The sequence below is a fragment of the Fundulus heteroclitus genome, chromosome 24 (assembly GCF_011125445.2).
Source record: "Fundulus heteroclitus isolate FHET01 chromosome 24, MU-UCD_Fhet_4.1, whole genome shotgun sequence".
NCBI classification, from domain to species: Eukaryota; Metazoa; Chordata; class Actinopteri; order Cyprinodontiformes; family Fundulidae; genus Fundulus; species Fundulus heteroclitus.
Window position 1 is genome coordinate 820,949 of NC_046384.1, and position 21,854 is coordinate 842,802.

Sequence of the window (21,854 nt, forward strand, 5' to 3'; positions counted from 1 at the left end):
GATTCAGAATACATGGAGAATAAATAAATGAATCAGTAAAATAAATACAGGGGCAAAAAGTAGCTACAATATATATTTGTGTTTTATTACATGCAGTAAAATAATACATTTATTGAATAACTGACCAATTAAAGAGGTGCACACAATATATTTTTATTTCAGTATTTAACTGTTGTATTTAATCAGTTTCATCTGTTGACATTTTGGAGGTACCTTCTACATGGTTATAACAAACTCCAACAGGACTTCTTCTGGCTTTCTTCTCACCACTTGTCCATGAAATTCTTAGTTTTAGAGACGCACCAGAAAACTTGTCCTGTTGTTAGATTGTTCCACCTGAGCTGCTGATCTCTGCATCTCTTCCAGAGTTGCCATTGTCACCTTGACTGCTTCTCCTTGTCCAACCTGTTCTGGCAGGGGTCTGGAAACTGTGGCGTAGGAGCCACAAGTGGCTCTAATAACTAGCTAAAAATGCTAAATAAACTAATATTAATAAAATACATACTGTAACAGATGCAAAATTTTAGCTGTTATGAAATGGTTATACAGAATAATTGCATTGAATTTCTACAACAGAATTATACTAAAGATACCAGTGGTCATTAAGTTGAAACTGTCAGTTCCTGAGGTTCAGTTTTTTTTTCTACACTGCTGATCAAATCTTTTTCTCTAAATGTAATCTTTCCCATCATTGTAAAGATCTAGTTGTTGATAAAGCATGTAATGTGTTTCAGTGTTGGCTGCAGATGTTAAAGAAGAGGCTCCTGAAGAACAGAGTCCTGAGGGGGAGCAGCAGGAGTCAGAGCTCCTCCACATAAAGGAGGAACAGGAGGAACCCGGGGTCCATCAGGAAGGAGAGCAGCTCCTTGTGAAGGAGGAGACTGATAGCAGGTTTCCATTAACTGCTGCTCCTATCAACAGTAAGGATGTTTTTACTTTGTGTGTTTGTGTTGTAGCTATAGGTCTAAACTCACTGGATTCGTTAAAGGAGAAGTCCGGTCAAAATCAGAATTCAAACTGCTGAAAGTACTTTAAATATAAAACTACTACATATTGTGCAATAATTTATAACTTTTTTTAATTAAGAATAATTTTCATTTAATCATGTTTATGTGGAGGAATCCATCTTGTTCAAGAATAATACTGTCGCCTCCCATTTTGTGACGTCACTCGGCAGACCCGCTGTTGAGCAAGTTTCAACGCTCTGTTTGTCACGGCGCACTATTTTCCAAGATGGCGACGACTGGTGCTCTGTACGAAGCAGAGTGATGAAGTACTTAGTGACAGTGATGGGAGCTCCGTGGAGCTATCATCATCTGATAGCGATATGGATTTTTTAGAAGAGTTTCTTGACAGAAACCGGACTTTTCAGCTCCTTATTTTTGTGTTATTCTTCTCAGTTTGTTCTTCTTGCCATAATGTCATAGCGTCAATATCAATTAAAATTAGTTGCAGTTTTTTTTGGGCTTGTTTGAGAAAGTGAAGTGGATTGTATCGGTTCTAAACTACGTGACGCTGCTGCATTACAGCCGACAGCGGAAATATCCCTCTGCATCATAACGCTACGTAGCTCATACTGCCATAGGAGTGCGTAAAGTCATAAAGTGCAGCACTGACGGTGGGGAGAAAAAAAAGAAAAAGTCCGGAGGGAGTAGTGGGGGAAAACCACAACAATGCTGTTACCGCGCTTTAAAAAAAAAAAGGCGCCGTAATGGTCAAACAAAGGTTATGCGTTAATAACGCGTTAAAAGTGACAGCCCTACTTCTTACATATATTGTTTTAGGCTAAAGACTAAAACACACAGACCAGCTCTGCCCAGACGATGGACAAAATTATAAGGCACATCACATGTGGTATCCCTCCGTCCCTCTGGTCGGTAACCATCCCCGCAAATTCTAAATAAAAAATAACTTACCGAAAGTCCTTGCTCTCATGTCATGTTCAAAACATTCTTCTTCGAAATGGTCGCTGCATATGACGTGTTTTCTCTCTGGCCAGAAGTTAGATGGCAAATCCGCTCTGTTCAAGTTGGCAATCCAGCGATGAGCCCGGTGGCTCATGAATCAGAAAGTTGAAATAAGCAATGTTTTTTCCACTTTTACCAGTTGTGTTGGAACATCCCATGGCCATGCACGTGGGCATTGTTGCTTCAGCAACAGCTCATGGGAATGTCAATGGTGAAGTCCTCTGGAAATCCGAAAAAAATTATCGATGTTCGCAGCTGTGTAGATCGGCTACTATTGACTTTGCATGGAAAGCGTGGAGAAATGTTGTCGCCGCTTCCGCTTTTCCACGTCCCAGGATGTGATATCAGACGGCCCTTATTGCCCAAATATGGGCAGTAATGGCCGCCCCCATACACCGTGATCCAGACGACAATTCATGTTTTTATTTTCTTATTGATCAAAGATAAGTTCATTAAATAACCACAAACATATTAGTTTTAGTTATAGCTAATGGTCCCCTGATTTTTCCTTGTTGACCGGACTTCCCCTTTAACTTCTGGTCAGAGAAAATATGAGTTCCTTCTAACTCTGATTTTAAGTCTTAACAAACTTGTCGGCTCTGACTAGAGGGTTCAGTGACAGATCTCCTGACTCGCCAGGGTGAGTGTTCATGCTAGAGTTGTTCATAAAGCATGTAATGTGTTTCAGTGTTGGCTGCAGATGTTAAAGAAGAGGCTCCTGAAGAACAGAGTCCTGAGGGGGAGCAGCAGGAGTCAGAGCCCCTCCACATAAAGGAGGAACAGGAGGAACCCGGGGTCCATCAGGAAGGAGAGCAGCTCCTTGTGAAGGAGGAGACTGATAGCAGCTTTCCATTAACTGCTGCTCCTATCGACAGTAAGGATGTTTTTAGTTTGTTTGTGTCCTGTGTCACAATTCAAGGCTAAAACTCAATGGATTTTTTTCGTCAGAAAAAATATGGGTTCCTTCTAATTCTCCGATCTTATGTCTTAAAAAACATGTCAGCTCTGACTAGAGGGTTCAGTGACAGATCCTATGACTCGCCATGGTGAGTTTTCATGCTAGAGAAGGGTTGAATGATTTTGGAAAATAATTTAATTGCAATTTCTTTAGAAGCAGGTTCTAGGTTCACTGCGGTGCATCTTATGACCCAAAGCACCTTTGAAGCACCGTAGAGGTTGACTTCTCAAGATTCCTCAGGGCATGGGGATATGTGCTAATAGCATGTCCTTTGATACCATTATAAAATGATTTTGCACAGTGCACCGTACTGCAATGATAAAGAGGAATATAGTTTTTAAAGGCTAAAATATGTGCATGAAGATATTGTGCACTGCTTATCCATTGTGTTTACTATTCTCCATTATTCCCAGTTATTTCGGCATGTCGTTTCGAACTGTCTTCATAAGGAGTAACACTTTCAAACAGTTCGGTTGATTATCCCTCTTGGTTGGTACTGAGGGTTGGCATTCTAGCCGTGCAGCTATCATGCATTGGATATAGTTTTTAAAGCCATATGATGTGTTGGCTGTTCATACCTAGGCAGCAAACTTTACCATTTAGGTCTTTGTCATTTTAAGTCACCGTTAGACTCTGGTATGGCAAGGTCATATGACTTGACCACAAATCAGTAGTTGTTGCAACAAAATTTGCTCTTTTCAGCTCTGCTGCAACTCTGTTTCTGTATTTATTTCTAGCGCTGGCAATTAAAGTAGAGGCTCCTGAAGAACAGAGTCCTGAGGGGGAGCAGCAGGAGTCAGAGCCCCTCCACATAAAGGAGGAACAGGAGGAACCCGGGGCCCATCAGGAAGGAGAGCAGCTCCTTGTGATGGAGGAGACTGATAGCAGGTTTCCATTAACTGCTGCTCCTGTCAACAGTAAGGATGTTTTTAGTTTGTTTCTGTGTCCCATGTTGCAGCTAAAGGCCAAAACTCACTGGATTCATTAGCTTTCTATAAAACAAAACTATAAAGATTAAGCTGTGTCACTGTCGTTAAAATGTTACTGAAATGCAAAACACAATAAGATTAATTTATGTAATAATGCATGAAATTTTATACATTGGCCCGAATCCACACTGCATACATCTAATTCTACCAGAAAGATAATTAGAGGCACGCACATTGAACGAGGTGAACAAGCGATTCAAGCTATGTGGTAATCAGGTAATTATTTTAGTGCTACAGTTTCAAAAAAATTAGAATGTTCAAACCTATATTTACATTATATTTATATCCCCTTTGTAATCCAGGGAGGAATCACAGGCAGCTTTGCACATGTGTTATGCATCTGCAGTGTGAAAACGGAGCAGGTCTCCTCTCTGCTCTCTTTGCTCTGACAACATGCAGGTCTTTCAGGATGAGGAAGCTGCCTGTGCCTGGGAGGCAGCACTGAGGGAATTAGAGATTGACTCACTGCAGCTCTAGCTACTGTTCTGAGACAATGTCCTTGGCCAATTAGTGAAAAAAGACGTGTTCAGGTCACATTGTTTCCCTTCGCCTCTATGATTGGCCCTACTCTTGAGCCTGAAATGGAAAAAAGACTCACTGATACTGACAAAACTAAAATTAAAATGCTCAGAAAGAGTAGAGTCGGGCCAAAAGGAACTGGTTTAAAAGGGACAAAAGTTTCCCGCCTGAACAAAACATAAAACCTGCCCAACTAAAAGAAAAACAGCCCAAATCTCAACCGTTCTTGAACTCATGTTAAAAGTGTTGGACTATAACCACTTAATAAAGAAAACAACCCAAGCACACAACCGTACATAAGTAAAGGGGTTATACACAAAGACATAAAGAGTAGACCCAGCATGGACAGCTGGGGAGAGTTGGGTCGCCATCTTGGGGTGATCTGCAGCTCTGCTCAGTGTAATGTTTAGCAGGAGCAGTGAACTGTCAATATTTTTAGTCAAGCAAAAATCTACAAACACCTAATGGATTTTAACAAGGTATTTGTTCCAAACCCTAAACAGAGAGTGACAAACATTTACCAAAATACATTGTTCACTGTATTTAAGCGATGGCAGAGCGAAACAAAAACTAACCTTATGTTTAAAACGAACCGTAGTTGCGTGGTATGTTTTCCAGACATTTGCCGCTAATTTTAAAAGGATTGTGGTCGTAATGAGCGGCCAGGAAAACAAACATCCTTATCCCATCAATGTCTTAAACTCTTGTGGAAATAACGGACGTTATAACTGCAAAAGCACACTCAAATTACGTCAGCATGGCGTGGTTTTAGAGAAGCTAGTGGGAGCCTGAAAACGCATGATGGTCTACAGACCATCAAACTCCTACCAGACCAGTATGGAGTGAATGTCAGGTTCTCCTGGCCCAGCCAGTGGTCAGAAGCTCACCATCCTTTAACCCAAAAAGGGGCGCCTGGCCTGTATTGAAATAAACAGGACCAGTAAATTACCAGCCTGCTAGTTAACTAGGCTTGTTTCAGTTACAGAAATAAATGCAATTATATCCACCATACATCAGCATTTATCTCATTATCTTAAACACTTACTTAATTTAAGAAGTTAAATCGTGTGACAATTGATAAACAATTAGCATTGGCTACCACCACCAACATGCTAAACAAACAAATAACATTGTGTTCACTACTCACCAATTCCATATATAGTTGAGTGCATGAAAACTTCATGGCTCCAAGCTCACTACGTATTCAGATCTAAATGTCTTTTATATTGTGAGTTTTAAAAGTGCATATTAAAAAAGAGATGAACTAATTGTTTGGAAGCACAAACCTGTAGCTCCTTTGTATCCAGATCTCCCCCTCACACCTGCCTGGGAAAAAAGTGTTGCAGGCGCAGCAGGTTGGCGACCCATATACGGAGGCCTTAATCCTCGACGTGGCCGACCCGCGGTCCTTTGCCACATGTCTCTCCCCGTCATCCACCCCCCTTCCTGTCAGCTTACTGTCACTCCCCCAAGGGAGTGGTGGCCGACTGGTTACAGCAGCGCCCTTGCGCTCTGAGAAGGATGCAAGTACCCGGTTCGATCCCAACTGCCTGCACTCTGGGTCCCTGAGCAAGACGCTTAACCCGATTGCTCCCCAGACGCCGCACAGTGGCAGCCCACTGCTCCCCAAGGGGATGGGTTAGGAGATTCGTCCTTTGGTACCCATTTGTCACCTGTTAAATCCAAGGACATGTAAGTTTGTGGTCCCAAATTTCAGGGAGCGCGGATTTTGACAGATTGGTATTCTCTTGAATTGGACAGATTAGTTACGGTTTTCCAATATGGGAGTAACTGCAATCTACGTAAAATCCACTGGATGGCAGTCTTGCCTTACATTTTGGGGGTGTCAAGCAGGGAGGACCGTGAGTGTGACAGTCAGGGTATCACGTGTATTATATGGGTTTACTAAGTGTTTGAGTACTACTGCTGGCCCAATTTGAGTGTGTCCGGTGGGGTTTGTGGGTGTTCAGGAGGCAGCAATGTGTGTGACAGTTGGGGGTCCCATGTGTGGGGGGGGGACCAAATGTCTATAAAGGGTGCACTTTGTGACAATTGGGTAACGTGTGTTTTAGTACAGCAGGCCCATTGGGAGTGTGTGTGGGGGAGGGGTATTGCCCGTAAGGGTAACGTGTGTGTGTGTGTTTTATCAGTGTTTAACATAAACTCGGGTACTGGTGGGACCAGTGGCTTCTCCATGCAAGTTCATGGGTGGTGGCTAAGGTGGTCTGCTCCCGGGTGGATATGCTGGATTCCCCCCCCCCCCCCCCCCCCCCCCCCCGGTTCTCTGGAGGTCCAAGGGCTGCTCAGCCCTCCTCCATGCGGGGAAAGAGAGCTCTTTTGCGGGTATATGCTGCATTTCCCCCCCCCCCCCCTGGTTCTGTGGAAGTCCATGGGCTGCTCAGCTCTCTTGGTGCACTTACCAGTATGACAGACGGTGGGATTTAATATATGACAGATGAGTGTACTTACCATTGTGCGGGGAAAGAGAGCTCTTTTGTGGGGTGGATATGCTGCATTTCCCCCCCTTGTTCTGTGGAAGTCCATGGGCTGCTCAGCTCTCCTCCATGCGGGGTAAAGAGAGCTCTTTTGCGGGGTGGATATGCTGCATTTCCCCCCCTGGTTCTGTGGAAGTCCATGGGCTGCTCAGCTCTCCTCCATGCGGTGAAAGTTAAGGTTTGTACCCATCTGTCACGTGTTGCGCCCTAACCTGGTGTCCCTGTGTATATGTATGTGAGCGTATGGTTAAGTTAAGGGTTGTACCCATCTGTCACGTGTTGCGCCCTAACCTGGTGTCCCTGTGTGTATATAAAGGGTTGTACTCATCTGTCACGTGTTGCGCCCTAACCGGGTATCACTGTGTATATGTATGTGAGCGTATGGTTAAGTTAAGGGTTGTACCCATCTGTGCTCAGCCCTCCTCCATGCGGGGAAAGAGAGCTCTTTTGCGGGGTTAATATGCTGCATCCCCCACCCCCCGGTGGGCTCATAGTGATTATATCATCGACTTTCCACATATTGAAAAAAAAAAAATCAAAAGTGTTGTCAGCCCCAGCCAGGATACGATCCTGGTTCACCTGCATGACTACCCGCTCTACTACGGTGGTCACGTGACACAACGGCCCGCTTCCTTCTCATGTCTTTAACCGTCTCCATATAAAATGTGAAAAGAATAGTCACGTCCGGGATTCAAACCCGGGTCTCCCGCATGTGAAGTGGGAGCATTGACCACTGGACTACGGGGGCCACATCTGCTAGCCGTGTCCTTATCATGTGTCCGACCGATGCAAGATGCTTACTCGGCCGGAAACTTGTTTACCTGTCTGGCCACTTCCGTTACTGTGGACTATAACGCCAGAGAGCAGCGGACCGGAGGTGTTTAGACCCACGGACCAAGGAGCAGAGCGGACGGTAATTTTCCACCTAAGACATAAGGAGCAGAGCGCACGTGGTTTTTCACCAATTAAAAGTTCGTTTAGAGCCGACTTGGTTTTCCTCCGAGTGAACAAGGACCAGAGCGGACTTTTTCCCCCCACCCTCCTTTCACTTTTTTGAACAGTAAGTTGTTTTTAATGTAACTTAGAAGCACATATTTCCGAAAATAACCATCTGAAAGTATGGTTAACTTGAGTGTGAAGCTCTTATCAGTCGTTGTCCTTTTCACTTTCACTGTAATTCTGTAATGTTATATGCTGTGTAATAACCCGTATAGTACCCTGTGTTGTTTTTGTTACATTGTTTATACCACCTCGTGGCATGGTCTCAGATTCGCCGCCCCTCCTCCACATATTCACGGTGGGTGGCCCACGTGCAGCGGATCTATCTACCCAGGAACGCAGCAGCACAGTGCCGCGATTCCCTGGAGCAGCCCCTGCCTTGGTTCTCCAGAACCACCGCTCCGGGTCCATTGGCCCCAGTGGTTCTGGAGAAAGCAGAGGCTGCTCCGAGGAAGTTGATGCGGGGCAAATGTGCTCTTTTCCTGGGAAAGAGAAGCTGCATTTCCCCCCCAGGTTCTCTGGATGTCCATGTGCTCCTCAGCCCTCCTCCATGCGGGGAAAGAGAGCTCTTATGCGGGGTGGATATACTGAATGTCTCCCCTGTTTCTCCAGAAACCTCTTGGTCCTGGAGAAAGCAGGGGCTGCGCCAATGTATGACCAGTGAATTACTCCACACTGGTATTAATAAATCTCATCCTATCTTATGTTTCAGAGTCATATATCAAGATGACACCACCCAAGTCCAAATTCGGCTGCCCATTGTGTCGCTCCGTATTCACGTATTTGGGCAAACACTTGCGACGTGCTCATGGGTTACAAAACCAGGATGAGTGCAAAATACTGGTAAATTTAGCCAATGGCAGGATTAATATACGATCCATGCCATGTCCATTTGATGGCTGTGACTATTCAAGATCTAGGTTGGACAGGCATTTTGAACTAGCACATCGTGAGGTGGAGCAGGAAAGGATTTCCCAAGCCATCAATACTTTGAAGTACCAAGCCACCATCCAGCGCCTCAAAGCTCTCAGGGAGACCAACCCGGACCCTCCCATGATCTCATGTCTTGACATCGGGACGGAACAAGAAATGGAGCATGTAGAACTGGTTCTCCCGAAAGCGGAAGTTGTTCCTGAGGATCCATACTCCTGCACATCCTGCAGCGAACTTATTTCAAAGAACGTGCAGCTGACCAACGAGCTGGGTGACCTTCGTAAAAAACTGCGGTTCGAGTACAGATGGGCCAAAAGGGCAAGGAGAGCAATAAATCGAATGCAGGAGGTATTTAAGAATGCGTATTTTATTCAATTATCTAACTGAGTTTGGGATTCACAGATGTACCCAGATGTCCTTCATGTCTCTGTGTTTCCCTGGTTCTTCCAGACAACAGTGGGTCTGGAGGAACCATGGAGAACCAGAGACCTGAATGACATTTCAGTACATCTGTACCCAGATGCCCCTTCTCTCTATGTCTTTTCGAATGCTAATCTTTAACTTTAAACCTTTAACAGGCACTGGAAAAGTCCCCCTCAGGCCCTGTGGAACCGACAGACCTGGATGCGCTGGGGGATGAAGGACAGCACGGTTCCTCTTCGGATGAAGAAGCCAGGCCCACCAAACCAAAACCCAACCCGGCCAAACGCACCTCTTTGTCAGTGCTGCAACAGTATCCCAAATTCCCACCCAGCATCTGTAAGTGATGTCACTGTTTGCTGATTTTTATCTGTTTTTATTTAATTCAATTCAATTCAATTTTATTTATATAGCGCCAAATCATGAAACATGTCATCTCAGGGCACTTTACAAAATCAAGTTCAATCATATTATACAGATTGGGTCAGATTATACAGATTGGTCAAAAATGTCCTATATAAGGAAACCAGTTGATTGCATCAAAGTCCCGACAAGGAGCATTCACTCCTGGGGAACCGTAGAGCCACAGGGAGAGTCGTCTGCATTGTACATGGCTTTGCTGCAATCCCTCATACTGAGCAAGCATGAAGCGACAGTGGGAAGAAAAAACTCCCCATTAACGGGAAGGAAAACCTCCGGCAGAACCGGGCTCAGTATGAACGGTCATCTTCCTCGACCGACTGGGGGTTACAGAAGACAGAGCAGAGACACAACAAGAGAGACAAAAAAGCACAGAAGCACACATTGATCTAGTAATCTGTTCTACATTAGATGGTAGTAGCGGGTGAGCCGTCTTCCCTGGATGATGTCACAGTTAACAGAACGCCAGACCAGGTGTACCTACTATGAAGAAAAAGAGAGGGAGCAAAAAGTTAAAAGCTGAAATGACGACAGTCATTTCAATGTAATACAATGCAAAACTGGAGAACAGTAGACTGAAGAACAGTAGAAATTAGTAGAGTGAGAAAATTAGACCCTGATGTCCTCCAGCAGCCTAGGCTGTCTGTTAGCTGGTGTTGACGTCACTTCCTGTTTGCGGTAAGGCGTATTGTATCACTTCCTGTTTTCACTGCGTGAGCAACGGTTTGTTGCTCCAGATTCTCTCGCTTTTATCTTTAATCTCTTTGCTGTAACATCTGTTTCTAACACATAAGCACTTTTAAAACATTTTCTGTTGCTGCACATCACGCTTGGGAACTCCTCGTGTTTCACGGTTTGCTCTCTTCGCGTGGTAGAAGGGCGCTAGCCTAGCTTTAGCCTAGCCTAGCTTTAGCTCCACAATGGCTTCCTCTCCTACTATTACTTCAGCTTCCCGTCTCTGACTAAGTCTCCCCTTATCTTCTGCTCTCTGTGTCAGATGTTTAGCTATTCCACTGCCTCCTTTAGTCAGGGCAGTCAAACTTTTTTAAAGTAGCAGGCCGCACACTATCAAGTAGGAGGGTGCACTTATGCCGGTGCCTGAGCCCCAGGGGGGATAATTTTAAAAAATAGACTCTCCCTGATATATTTTGGAAGCTTTCAAGACAGGTGATTATTTAAATAATAGAGTCAGAGTGCATGTTTCAAATTCAATAAAAGGCAAAAAATGTGAATGATCAATTCCTCAAAAACATTTCTTTATCATTATTCTTAAAACATTATTTTTTCACATGATGTTATCATCATGTTTTAACAAGGTAAGGTAATCTCCATTTGCATAAAAGTTATTTAATTTGAATTACTAGCACCACATAAAACAGATCAGATTAGGTGAGGTCTATTCATATTATTATTATTATTATTCACAGTTCTGTTCTAAAAACGATCGTAACATTTCTTCACGGACAAAGTAGAATTTTTATGATAAAAATACAGGGTTGGAATTTGAAATTGAATTCACATGTTGAATTTATTTCAGTCATATCGCTCTTTTCGAAATCTCTTATATCAGTTTAAACAGTTCAGACACTGCGCAGGTTCTAAGGATTCCTCCAATGCTGCCTCACTTACTGAGGACGAGGTAATCATGTTTGGGAGGATGCCAATTATTTTATTTTTAATGGAATCAATTTTATTTATGAAGAATCCCATAAAATCATTACTGCTAAGAGCTAAGGGAATGGATGGATCAACAGAGCTGTGGCTCTGGGTAAGTTTGGCAACTGTACTGAAGAGAAATCTAGGATTATTCTTATTCTCCTCAATTAATGATTAAAAATATGCTGCTCTAACTCTGCGAAGGGTCTTGTTATACAACAATAGACTGTCCCTCCAGATAAGGTAGGATTCCTCTTGGTGTGTAGAGCGCCATTTTCTCTCCAATTTCCTAACATTGTGCTTCAAGGAACGGAGCTCTGAATTAAACCAAGGAGCCAGCTTCCTGTGAATAATCACCTTCTTTTTCAAGGGAGCTACATTGTCTAATGCAGAACGCAATGACAAAGTCATATCGTTTACAAAGACATCTATTTCTGAATTGGAAGAAACAACATTGCTGCCATCTACAGGGCATTTCTGATATACGGATGATATTAAAAAGGGGACAGACTCAGTTTTGATACAGCATTATCCGATAAAGATCTACTATAATGGAACCCTCTTTTGGGGGTGGAGAACTCAGTTAGATTAAACTCAAATGTTATTAAAAAATAGATGATCAAATTTCAAAAATCATCTAAGTAATTTTTGAAATTTCTTTTTTTTTTTTTTTTTTGTTATTCAGTGCAATACATCGAGGATTACTGGGTGCACTTGAAGAGCTGCACTGGTCAGAAGAAGCACCTGGAAAACCAGAAATCCAAGTTAGGGCGCATAATGAACTTCCTCACATTCATGACAGAAGGGAGGACAATCTTGAAAAATTGGATGTTTCTCCCGAACATTAAGAGAATAAACCAGTAAGCATCTCTCTAATGTATTTTAGCTTATATAAATTATCCCCATGTGAAATGATAGTAATTGTTTTCTCTTCTGAGCAGGTGGCCAGAATTTCTTCTAAATGAGGGATTAGTAGAGACAACTGTGAGGGCCTACCTGGTCAACTTGTCACAGTTCCTGGCTTTTTTTAGGGACACCCCTCCCTCCGCATCCAGGGTCCCTAAAACGGCCGTGTTCTCGGTGATTCGAGCCGTGTCGTCTTGCATTACTGAGCTGAGGACACCCGTCGTCATCCGACAGATCCGCATCAAGAAAAGAAAAATGAGCAAGGCAATCCCAAGAGAGCATCTACATCAGTGCAGAGTCCTTGCAAGAGCCAGGATCCCTGAAATTCTTTGTGAGACTTATGTAAAATTGTACTATATTTAACGATTTACCTGACTTACTGAGATCCAGCAGCGTCTGTGCCTGCTCCTGATTGTCCTAACCCTACAATTAATTTCTTTTTTAGATGAACTCTCAAAGGATCCCAAGCCGCAGACCCGCAGAACCTTCTTTGGGTACCTCAGTGTCTACATCGCCAGCCTGTATGGTCACCGAACAGGTGTGTTAAAGAACATGACAGTGGCAGAGGTAGACGAGGCCCGAATGGAAGCCAAACCAGGGGATGCTGGCTTTGTCATTAATGTAAGTGTACTGATATAGAAGTTATAAATCCTTTATATATTGTGTCATATGTCCATTAAGATAACCTCCCTTTTGCACTACAGGTGAAGGAGCACAAAACAAATCGTGCCTTTGGGCCGGCACAACTCTATCTAACATTGGAAGAGTTTTCATGGTTGGAGCAGTGGATCATCATCAGAGGGAAAATCAACCCTTCCTCAGACCTGGTGTTTTTCACAGAGAACAACACGAGAGTCGATAAACTCATTGGGCTGATGCAGACTGCCTGGGCAGACATGGGTTTGCCTGGAATCCCTACCTTCACAGATTTTAGAACATCCATAGCGACATATGTAAGTAATGATATCACATTCCTATTTAATAAAGTGAAAATCAAAACAAAATATTGAACAAATTCTTTATTTTTACAGGCCAGAAACGTTCTGTCTCCAGCCTCCCATGCAAAAGTCTCAAAAACGATGTGCCATGACACCCGGACTGCTGAGAAATATTATGCCCTCCACCTCACAGCGCCTCAGCTAGCTGAAATCAGAGACGATTTTGAGCTAGCCATCAAGCCTTCCCACTTAATGTCATCGGTCACGGATGAATGTACTCTCCTGACCTTGTCAGACTCCTTATGTTATTTGCAGTAAGTGTCTGCCATACACAAATATTCACATGTAATAAATGAGGGTGTTTTTATATTTAAGGAAATCCAACAGAAGGGGGAGCTAAAGGCTGCTTCGTTCATCCCGCCTGATGCATCCAGCCAGGAGAGGGAGTCCAGCTCCGGGTCTTCCTCCAGCCAGTCCACTGAATCCCAGTCATCTCCTCCACCTGACCAGGACCCATCATTCACCCTGCCCAAAAAGGCCAAAAAAAGAAAGAGTGTCTCTCCACTTCTCGCATACAGACTAAGAAAACGCCACAATTTAACTAAAACTCCAGCGAGACCTGTAGTCAGACGACCACGTAGGATAATCAAAAAAAGCTAACAAGTAATGTAAATAGTGTAAAAAAAAAGTCATTTGCATTTTACGTTTTTGTATTTACTTTCGTATTGTTAGCTGTGTTTGCACCTTAAGTGTTCTGTATTTATCTTGATATTGTTTGTTGTGTCTTTAATAAATATAAAAACATTTTAAGACATTTATCCGTTCATTATATTAGTTGTATTATTATATTAGCAGTATAACATAAGATAATATATAACTTGTCATTAGTGCATTAAGTGCTATGCAAATATAGCACTTAATGCACTAACGGCAAGGTTCACATTGGTTCCATCAATATTGCCATTAAAAAGGGGAAATGAGATACAACCAAGGGTTGGTTTGAACACTGCTCCTCTAGGTGGTGGGCAGGATTGCTATCCACTCAGCTACACTCTTTACGTTGTATATAAATGAGACGCATGTTCCATATGAACGTTAATATCGCCATGGTACTCATTAAATGGTTATATGCTCAGCCACACCCCTTGGCCTGCTATTGGTTGCTTAATAATTATTCCTATGTCATCAGTGACGTCATTGACCATTGGAAAAATTCTATCAGCCAAGGCTGGTTTTGAACCCGGCTCCTTTGGGTGGGAGGCAATTTTCGTATCCACTCGGCTACACCCCTTAGTCCCTAAATATAGAGGGCTCATGATCATTGCTCCTGTCTATCATATAGTTAAGGGTTGTACTCATCTGTCACGTGTTGCGCCCTAACCGGGTGTCACTGTGTATATGTATGTATGTATGGTTAAGTTAAGAGTAGTACTCATCTGTCACAAGTTGCGCCCTAACCGGGTGTCACTGTGTATATAAAATGCTGTACCCATCTGTCACAAGTTGCACCCTTACCGGGTGTGTACCCATCACCATCTGTCATAAGTCAAGTCCCACCGTCTGTCATAACGGTAAGTGCAACAATCTGTCAAATGTTAAATCCCACAGTTTGTCATGACGCCATCTGCTGGTGAAAGGGTGGGATTACAACCCTAATCACCTATTTTATGACGATCGGGAGTAATTAACTGAGTTTTTGAGTGAACTTTGCCCTCTTTGGGGGGCTGTCACGGTGGCACGAGGGGTGTTAAAAATCGGGGTCCCCTTGCAGATGGGTGACGAGGGATGGGGCTATTATGTGAGCCACGCCCTGTGACCCTGTGACCTTTGGTATGGCCCCCAGGATTTTTCAAAAATCGCCAAAAAGTGCTCCCCTTTGTCAAAAAAAGTCCCCTAAGTAGGGTTAAGATGCAGAAGTGAGTTTCTCCATTGTGAGATCAATAAAGTTCAATAAATTCCAGTTTGCCTTATAATCCGATGCGCCTTTATGTGATTAAAGTTGTAATTACTGACTGACTTTTATGTGGTACAATGTGCTCAAAAATCTGTTAAAATGTGTAAGCAAGATTTAGGATAGCAACAAAGACGCTCCACTCGATGGATATTCATATAGATGATTGAACCCCTTTAGCATTCTACACAACTGCCTGACTTAAATGTCTAAACTAGAAGTGCATTGTTGTAAGGCAGCCTGCACCTGGAGTACCCGCCAGCAACAATAAATCTAGTAGGTTAATTCAATATAAAAGTTACGTTTATTTTGACCTTATGTTAGAAACAGGGCAGTGTAGTCCAACTACTCCCAAGACAGACGCATACAGAGTGTATGTGAAGGGATGGAGTGATATTACACACTTGGGAAGAATATTTAATGCACCTTATAATCTGATGCTCTTTTATGTTTAGACGAGGACACATTAGGCACATTGAACAAAGCCTAAAATTTTGTTTTAATAGCATGGCTGAAAAGGTCAAGATAGTGTCATCAGCACTTTAAGGTGAAACTCAGTTCTTCTACAAAGAACTGAGTTTTTGCAGGGCTTATAACAATCATGTCATTTTATTATGTGTTTTACTGTTCTGCATGTTCTGAACTTAATCCAACAAAATTTCGAAATTTTCTAAATATATCTTAATTAAAATGTGCCTCAGTTCAAGCTGAGATCAAAACATTTTCTAAAGTGCATGATGTTTCAATGTTTCCTGCAGATATTAAGCAGACACTGATTGTTAAAGAAGAAGCTTCTTTAGACCACAGACCTCCTACCGACCTGCATGACCCAATGCTCCCCCACATAAAGGAGGAACAGAAGGAAGTCTACATCAGTTTGCCAGGAAAGCAGCTCAATGGGAAGGAGGTGATTAATGCCATCAGGTTTACAGTAGCTGTTCCTCCCATAAATACTCTGGATGATGAACAATCTCTGCTGCTCTCACAGCTTTATCCAGACCAAATTAAAGACAGCGAGCTTCCAGAAGAGAATGAAGAATCCATCAAGATTAAAGATCATGAAGATGCTACTATTTCTTTTGAAACTGAAGACACTGAGGAGGATGAAGAGGACAGTGATGTAGAACACCCCATCTCTGAGCTGAAACACTTGTCAGACTCTGGATATAAGAAATGTTCTGCAAAGAAGAAAAATGTGGAGTCATCTAGAAAAGGCCACATTGGAGTGAAGCTTAGTTGTGAAGACTGTGGCAAAACATTTATTGGAAAATATGCTTTAAACAGACACAAGAAAACCCACACAGGACAGAAACCTTTCTGTTGTGATCTATGTGAAAAACGCTTTAGCCAAAAAGGGCATTTTAGCAGACACATGCGAGACCACACAGGACAGAAGCCTTTCTGTTGTAATCTATGTGGAAAAAGCTTTAGCCAAAAAGGACATTTAAACAGACACCTGGAAATCCATACAGGACAGAAGCCTTTCTGTTGTGATCTATGTGGACAAAGATTTAGACAAAAAGGAACTTTAAACAGACACATGAGAATACATACAGGACAGAAGCCTTTCAGTTGTGATCTCTGTGGACAAAGATTTAAACTTAAATCACATTTAAACACACACCTGATAATCCATACAGGACAGAAGCCTTTCTGTTGTGATCTGTGTGAGCAAAGATTTACAGACAACTCAAATTTAACCAGACACATGAGAATCCATACAGGACAGATGCCTTTCTTTTGTGATCTATGTGGACAAAGATTTAGCCAGAAAGGATATTTACGCAGACACATGAGAATCCATACAGAACAGATGCCCTTCTGTTGTGATCTATGTGGAAAAAGCTTTAGTCAAGAAGCATATTCAAAGAGACACATGAGAATCCACATAGGAGGGAAGCCTTTCTCTTGTAATCTATGTGGAAAAAGCTTTAATCAAAAGGCTAATTTAAACAGACACATTAGAAACCATACAACACAAGACAAGGCAAAAGCTTTTGTATAGCACATTTCAGTACAAGGACAACGCTAAGGGCTTTACATGATTAAAACATGGGAAAATAAAAACAGAAACAATTGCAATAAAATGTTGGAAAATGAAACAAAATAAAACAGGAAATTTTACACTAAGAGCAAATATGAATGAGTTTATAAACAAGTAGACTACAAATTTAAACTATTGATGTGTCAGTTAACAGTTTAATTAGAAGAGTCAAAGGCAATTCCAAGCATTTGGGTTTATAATCTTGATTTAAAAGAACTCAGGCTTTGAAGCACTTTTTACAGTCTTCTGGAAGTTTGTTTCAGATAGGAAAACTTTCTTAAAGAAATCTGTGGGTAGAACATCAAGGGGGTTAAGAGTAGGAACTTAGCTGGTAAATAATTTCCTTTAACCTTTTGTGGTTGATTTAGCTGAATTGGAACTTTTAACGGTTGCAGTGGCAGCACCTTCACTATTTAAAAGGACTTCCAGAGTTGTCTGTCTCTGATTTTTCTCCCAGTGTATTTCCCTCGCTAAGCGGCATAGTTTAGGCGCTGGTTTTAGCTTGCGAGGGTAGTGGCCACCTGCTGTCATCAATTTTGTTGGTAAAAATGACTGTGTTCTGGAAAGAAGTATTGAGAGCACAAATGTGGTTCTTTTTTTTCCCAAAGATAGTCTTTTTTTTTCATGTGGAAGGTTATAAAGAATCACCTCACGTTTTCTTTTTTTTTTTTAATTGCAACAAACAGCAATGCCTAAGAATTGTCCAAATTGACACCAGTCAAACACAATATGATAAAAACAACTTGGGTAATGGTCCTGCGTTAACTGTAGGATTTTCATTGTGAATGGGTTGAAAAAATTGTCTAAATTAGTTAAGCTAATAAAACTCCATTCCATGTTGTTTAAGATGAACTTTGATTCTTTAAATGAGATCTGCAGTGAACCAGGATTGATTAAATCGTTCTGATGATGGTGATCAACCATTTTATTTAGTCTTATATTTCTTTTATGTGTACATAGTTCATTAGCTTCTTTTTTATCTTTATTTTGCTTAGTAGTTTTAGTTAAGTTCCACTAGCTTTGCAGGGAGGATAAACAGCATTCTATAGTGATGTTCTCTGGATGTTAATTTTGTTTCTGTTAATAAATTCTTGATCTTAAAGAGAAGTTGTCACTCATTTATTCTACATGTGTGCAGAGTTTGCTGTTAAAAAGAATACCAGTGCACGAATCCTCCCTTTCAACCATTGAGCTGATATTCACCGGACAATACCTTACAGACATTTTTAACATTAATTAACTTAAAACAGATATATTTCAGACATATTTCACAGTTTGGATGGTGTTCTCAGATCTGAAAGCTTCCCCCTTCTGCCTCCAAATATAACAATGGTCTTAAGGCCAACGAGTTGAATTTTAGTGTCGTTAGACCACAGCACAAAAATTAATTCCCTCTAAAGTTTGTTGACTGGAAAATATCATTCATGGCACTAATTGGTAACAATGCCTTACCTGTATGTGAGAACATTTTGTATCTAACGAGTTATGTTGCAGGTGAGTCACGAAAGTCAGTAGAGGAATATTTTTCCTTCACTCTCAGCAGGCATACCAGGGCATATGGAACGTTCTACAGGAGCGGTATGGCAGCCCATTCATTGTTCAAAGACAAAGTCTACCTTGCCAGCAGCAATTACTCTTAAACTCAAACCTCCTTGTTCGTTTGTAAAGATGAAATGCAAAGCATAATAAAGTGTCCTGACTTTGTTGCTAAGACCAGTGAAGAAAAGATTAATTTATTAAAATCATCTCTGCTTTGGATGTTTGAGAAAAGGGCATATATCTAAAGAATGCAGAAGATGGCACTCCTGCAGTAAGTGCAGTTCTGATGAAAATCAATGAGAGATCATATATCTCCAATTTTCGCTTCCCTTCATTCAAGCTTCCTGTTCAATCAAGAATAGAATTTAAAATTCTCCTTCTCGCATATAAAGCACTTAATAATCAAGCTCCATCATCGATGAGCGCTCTGATTACCCCTTATGTATCTAACAGAACACTTTGCTCTCAGACTGCAGGTCGCCTGGTGGTTCCTAGAGTTTCTACAATTCCTCAGAATCACATCCAGACACCAGTGATTTCCACAAACTGACGAATGTATTAAAAATTCAGCACACGGAAACTGAATAAGCATATAGACAAAATAACAATTAACTCTTGAGAAAATAAAGACCAACATTAATATTACACACACACACACACACACACACACTTGTTGGATAATGAAATAAAAATACAAAGGTATATATCTCATTGGTTGTGTGCTTATAAAAAAAAGAAACCAGGTTTAATTTATTCCGTTTTTGTTCCGTTATGTCTTCTGCCCATCTGACAATTTTGCAGCATTACTTCCATCTGCCTTGTTCAGACCTTTTTCTTCACCATTGACTACAATGTCCTCTCATTTTAGTGTGGGAGGTTTCATGGCTAAATTGGACCAGCCTTGTGGCCAATCTTCATTAATTGCACATTGAACCAATAAGAGCAGAGTGTGAAGGTCCAATTAGCAGGGTAAGAGCACAGTTTTGCTCAAAATATTGCAATGCACACATCATTATGGGTGACATACTAGAGTTCAAAAGAGGACAAATTGTTGGTGCACGTCTTGCTGGCGCATCTGTGACCAAGACAGCAAGTCTTTGTGATGTATCAAGAGCCACAGTATCCAGGGTAATGTCAGCATACCACCAAGAAGGACAAACCACATCCAACAGGATTAACTGTGGACGCAAGAGGAAGCTGTCTGAAAGGGATGTTCGGGTGCTAACCCGGATTGTATCCAAAAAACATAAAACCACGGCTCCCCAAATCACGGCAGGATTAAATGTGCACCTTAACTCTCCTGTTTCCACCAAAACTGTCCGTCGGGAGCTCCACAGGGTCAATATACACGGCCGGGCTGCTATGGCCAAACCTTTGGTCACTCGTGCCAATGCCAAACGTCGGTTTCACTGGTGCAAGGAGCGCAAATGTTGGGCTGTGGAAAATTTGAAACATGTATTGTTCTCTGATGAGTCCACCTTTACTGTTTTCCCCACATCAGGGAGAGTTACGGTGTGGAGAAGCCCCAAAGAAGCGTACCACCCAGACTGTTGCATGCCCAGAATGAAGTATGCGGGTGGATCAGTGATGGTTTGGGCTGCCATATCATGGCATTCCCTTGGCCCCATACTTGTGCTAGATGGGCGAGTCACTGCCAAGGACTACCGAACCATTCTGGAGGACCATGTGCATCCAATGGTTCAAACATTGTATGGTTTGAGGTGCCGTGTATCAGGTGCTGACAATGCACCAGTACACACAGCAAGACTGGTGAAAGATTGGTTTGATGAACATGAAAGTGAAGCTGAACATTTCCCATGGCCTGCACAGTCACCAGATCTAAATGTTATTGAGCCACTTGGGGGTGTTTTGGAGGAGTGTTATGGGAGTTCTGGGTGGAATTCTAAACAATAGTAACTGAGTTCCCATCTTTACTAAATGAGGAGACGGTGGTGATGTGGTTCCAGCACTTTTATTGAGAAACAGAGCAGAGATTCACATAGTTGGGAAGTAAATCGCATCCCACGGTCCTGCTGCAGTCTGCGTCTGCCCTGTCTCTACCTGCCTCGCTTTTCGGGCTTCCCCTAATACTGCACCGTGGCCTTGGTTTGAGACATAAAGACTGTCTATCATAGACAATAATCATTCTACGCAGCATTCAGCCTTGCATTCGGCAAACAGTGGATCTTATACACAGACATCTTGTCTCAAGGCCTCCTCTGTCCGAGAGGTGTGAGGCCATAGTGACTTCAGAATAATAATTCTTATAACATTCCTCTCTTTTTTTTTTTTTTTTTTTTTTTTGATGATGGCGTCGTCAGCATCAAGACAAAACAAGATGACCCATAATATGAAAATGTGAACAAAACACAGAGGAACAATTTCTGTAGAGAAAAGTAAAGTGACACCCAAAGGGTTCCTTGTTGGAACCGGGCAGTGCTGGAACTTTTAGTACAGATCAACATGAATGCTTCATAGAGCTCTAACACACAAGATCAAAGGTTTAGCTTTCATCTACAATTTAGGATTCATCTAATTAGGTAAGGCCTGTTTTAGGTACCTATGCGCACATTATTTTAAATTTACATTAGACTAGATAAGCTAAACCTGTTCAGTAACCAAGGTCGAATCCGTCTACTCTTCCCCACCCTGAATACCCTCCTACTCCTTTCTCAACTCACCCCTACGATGGACAATAATCCATCCAACTTACAACACCAGGAGCAAAGGCAGGAGAAGTTCAGTGCGGGCAGGGGAACCCCAGAAAAAGCTACCCCCCCCCCCAGGGGGTAGTAAACACTGGCAAGGCCCCCCTCCCAGGGAGATCTGCTCTTGGCCAATCTGAGCCTGAAAACCCTGTATTGAATCTAAGTGTTAACATTACCAGCTAATATTAAAGGATCTTTAGAGCCAATCCGATCCTGGTTCTTCCTATATCAAATCAAAAAGGTGCATAAACCATAGATCTTTGTGTGTCTGAAGCAGACAGTTTCCATTTTTCATAAACCCATATTGATCAACATGATGTAACATTAAAGTGTAGATCTCATAACACAAAAAAAATCAAAGATGTGAGTCAGTGGAACAGAGCAGTTAAACAAACAGCAACACAATATGAGA

The 21,854-nt window shown here is 42.1% G+C and overlaps 2 protein-coding genes across 5 annotated transcripts; both read left to right on the forward strand.

Annotated features, from left to right (window-relative positions):
- The first annotated feature begins 887 nt into the window (after positions 1-887).
- Positions 888-9,627, forward strand: LOC118556144. The gene is made up of 3 exons (XM_036128489.1): positions 888-920; positions 8,640-9,208; positions 9,439-9,627. The coding sequence occupies exons 2-3, from the start codon at positions 8,654-8,656 to the stop codon at positions 9,625-9,627; spliced, it is 744 nt and encodes a 247-aa protein (XP_035984382.1). The 5' UTR covers positions 888-920; positions 8,640-8,653.
- A 2,302-nt stretch (positions 9,628-11,929) lies between these two features.
- Positions 11,930-16,615, forward strand: LOC118556249. 4 transcript variants are annotated; one of them, XR_004928065.1, is made up of 7 exons: positions 11,930-12,216; positions 12,298-12,593; positions 12,708-12,883; positions 12,967-13,215; positions 13,294-13,514; positions 15,910-16,058; positions 16,140-16,615. XR_004928065.1 is itself a non-coding variant. In XM_036128331.1 (6 exons), exons 1-6 carry the CDS (start codon positions 12,134-12,136, stop codon positions 15,914-15,916), a joined length of 1,032 nt encoding a protein of 343 aa, XP_035984224.1. In that variant the 5' UTR covers positions 11,930-12,133; the 3' UTR covers positions 15,917-16,615. The 4 variants fall into 4 exon arrangements, 3 of the variants coding, with proteins under 3 accessions (XP_035984224.1, XP_035984226.1, XP_035984225.1); XM_036128331.1 differs by having other exon boundaries at positions 15,910-16,615; XM_036128333.1 differs by lacking the exons at positions 15,910-16,058; positions 16,140-16,615 and adding an exon at positions 13,576-14,415 and having other exon boundaries at positions 13,294-13,474.
- The last annotated feature ends 5,239 nt before the right edge of the window (positions 16,616-21,854 follow it).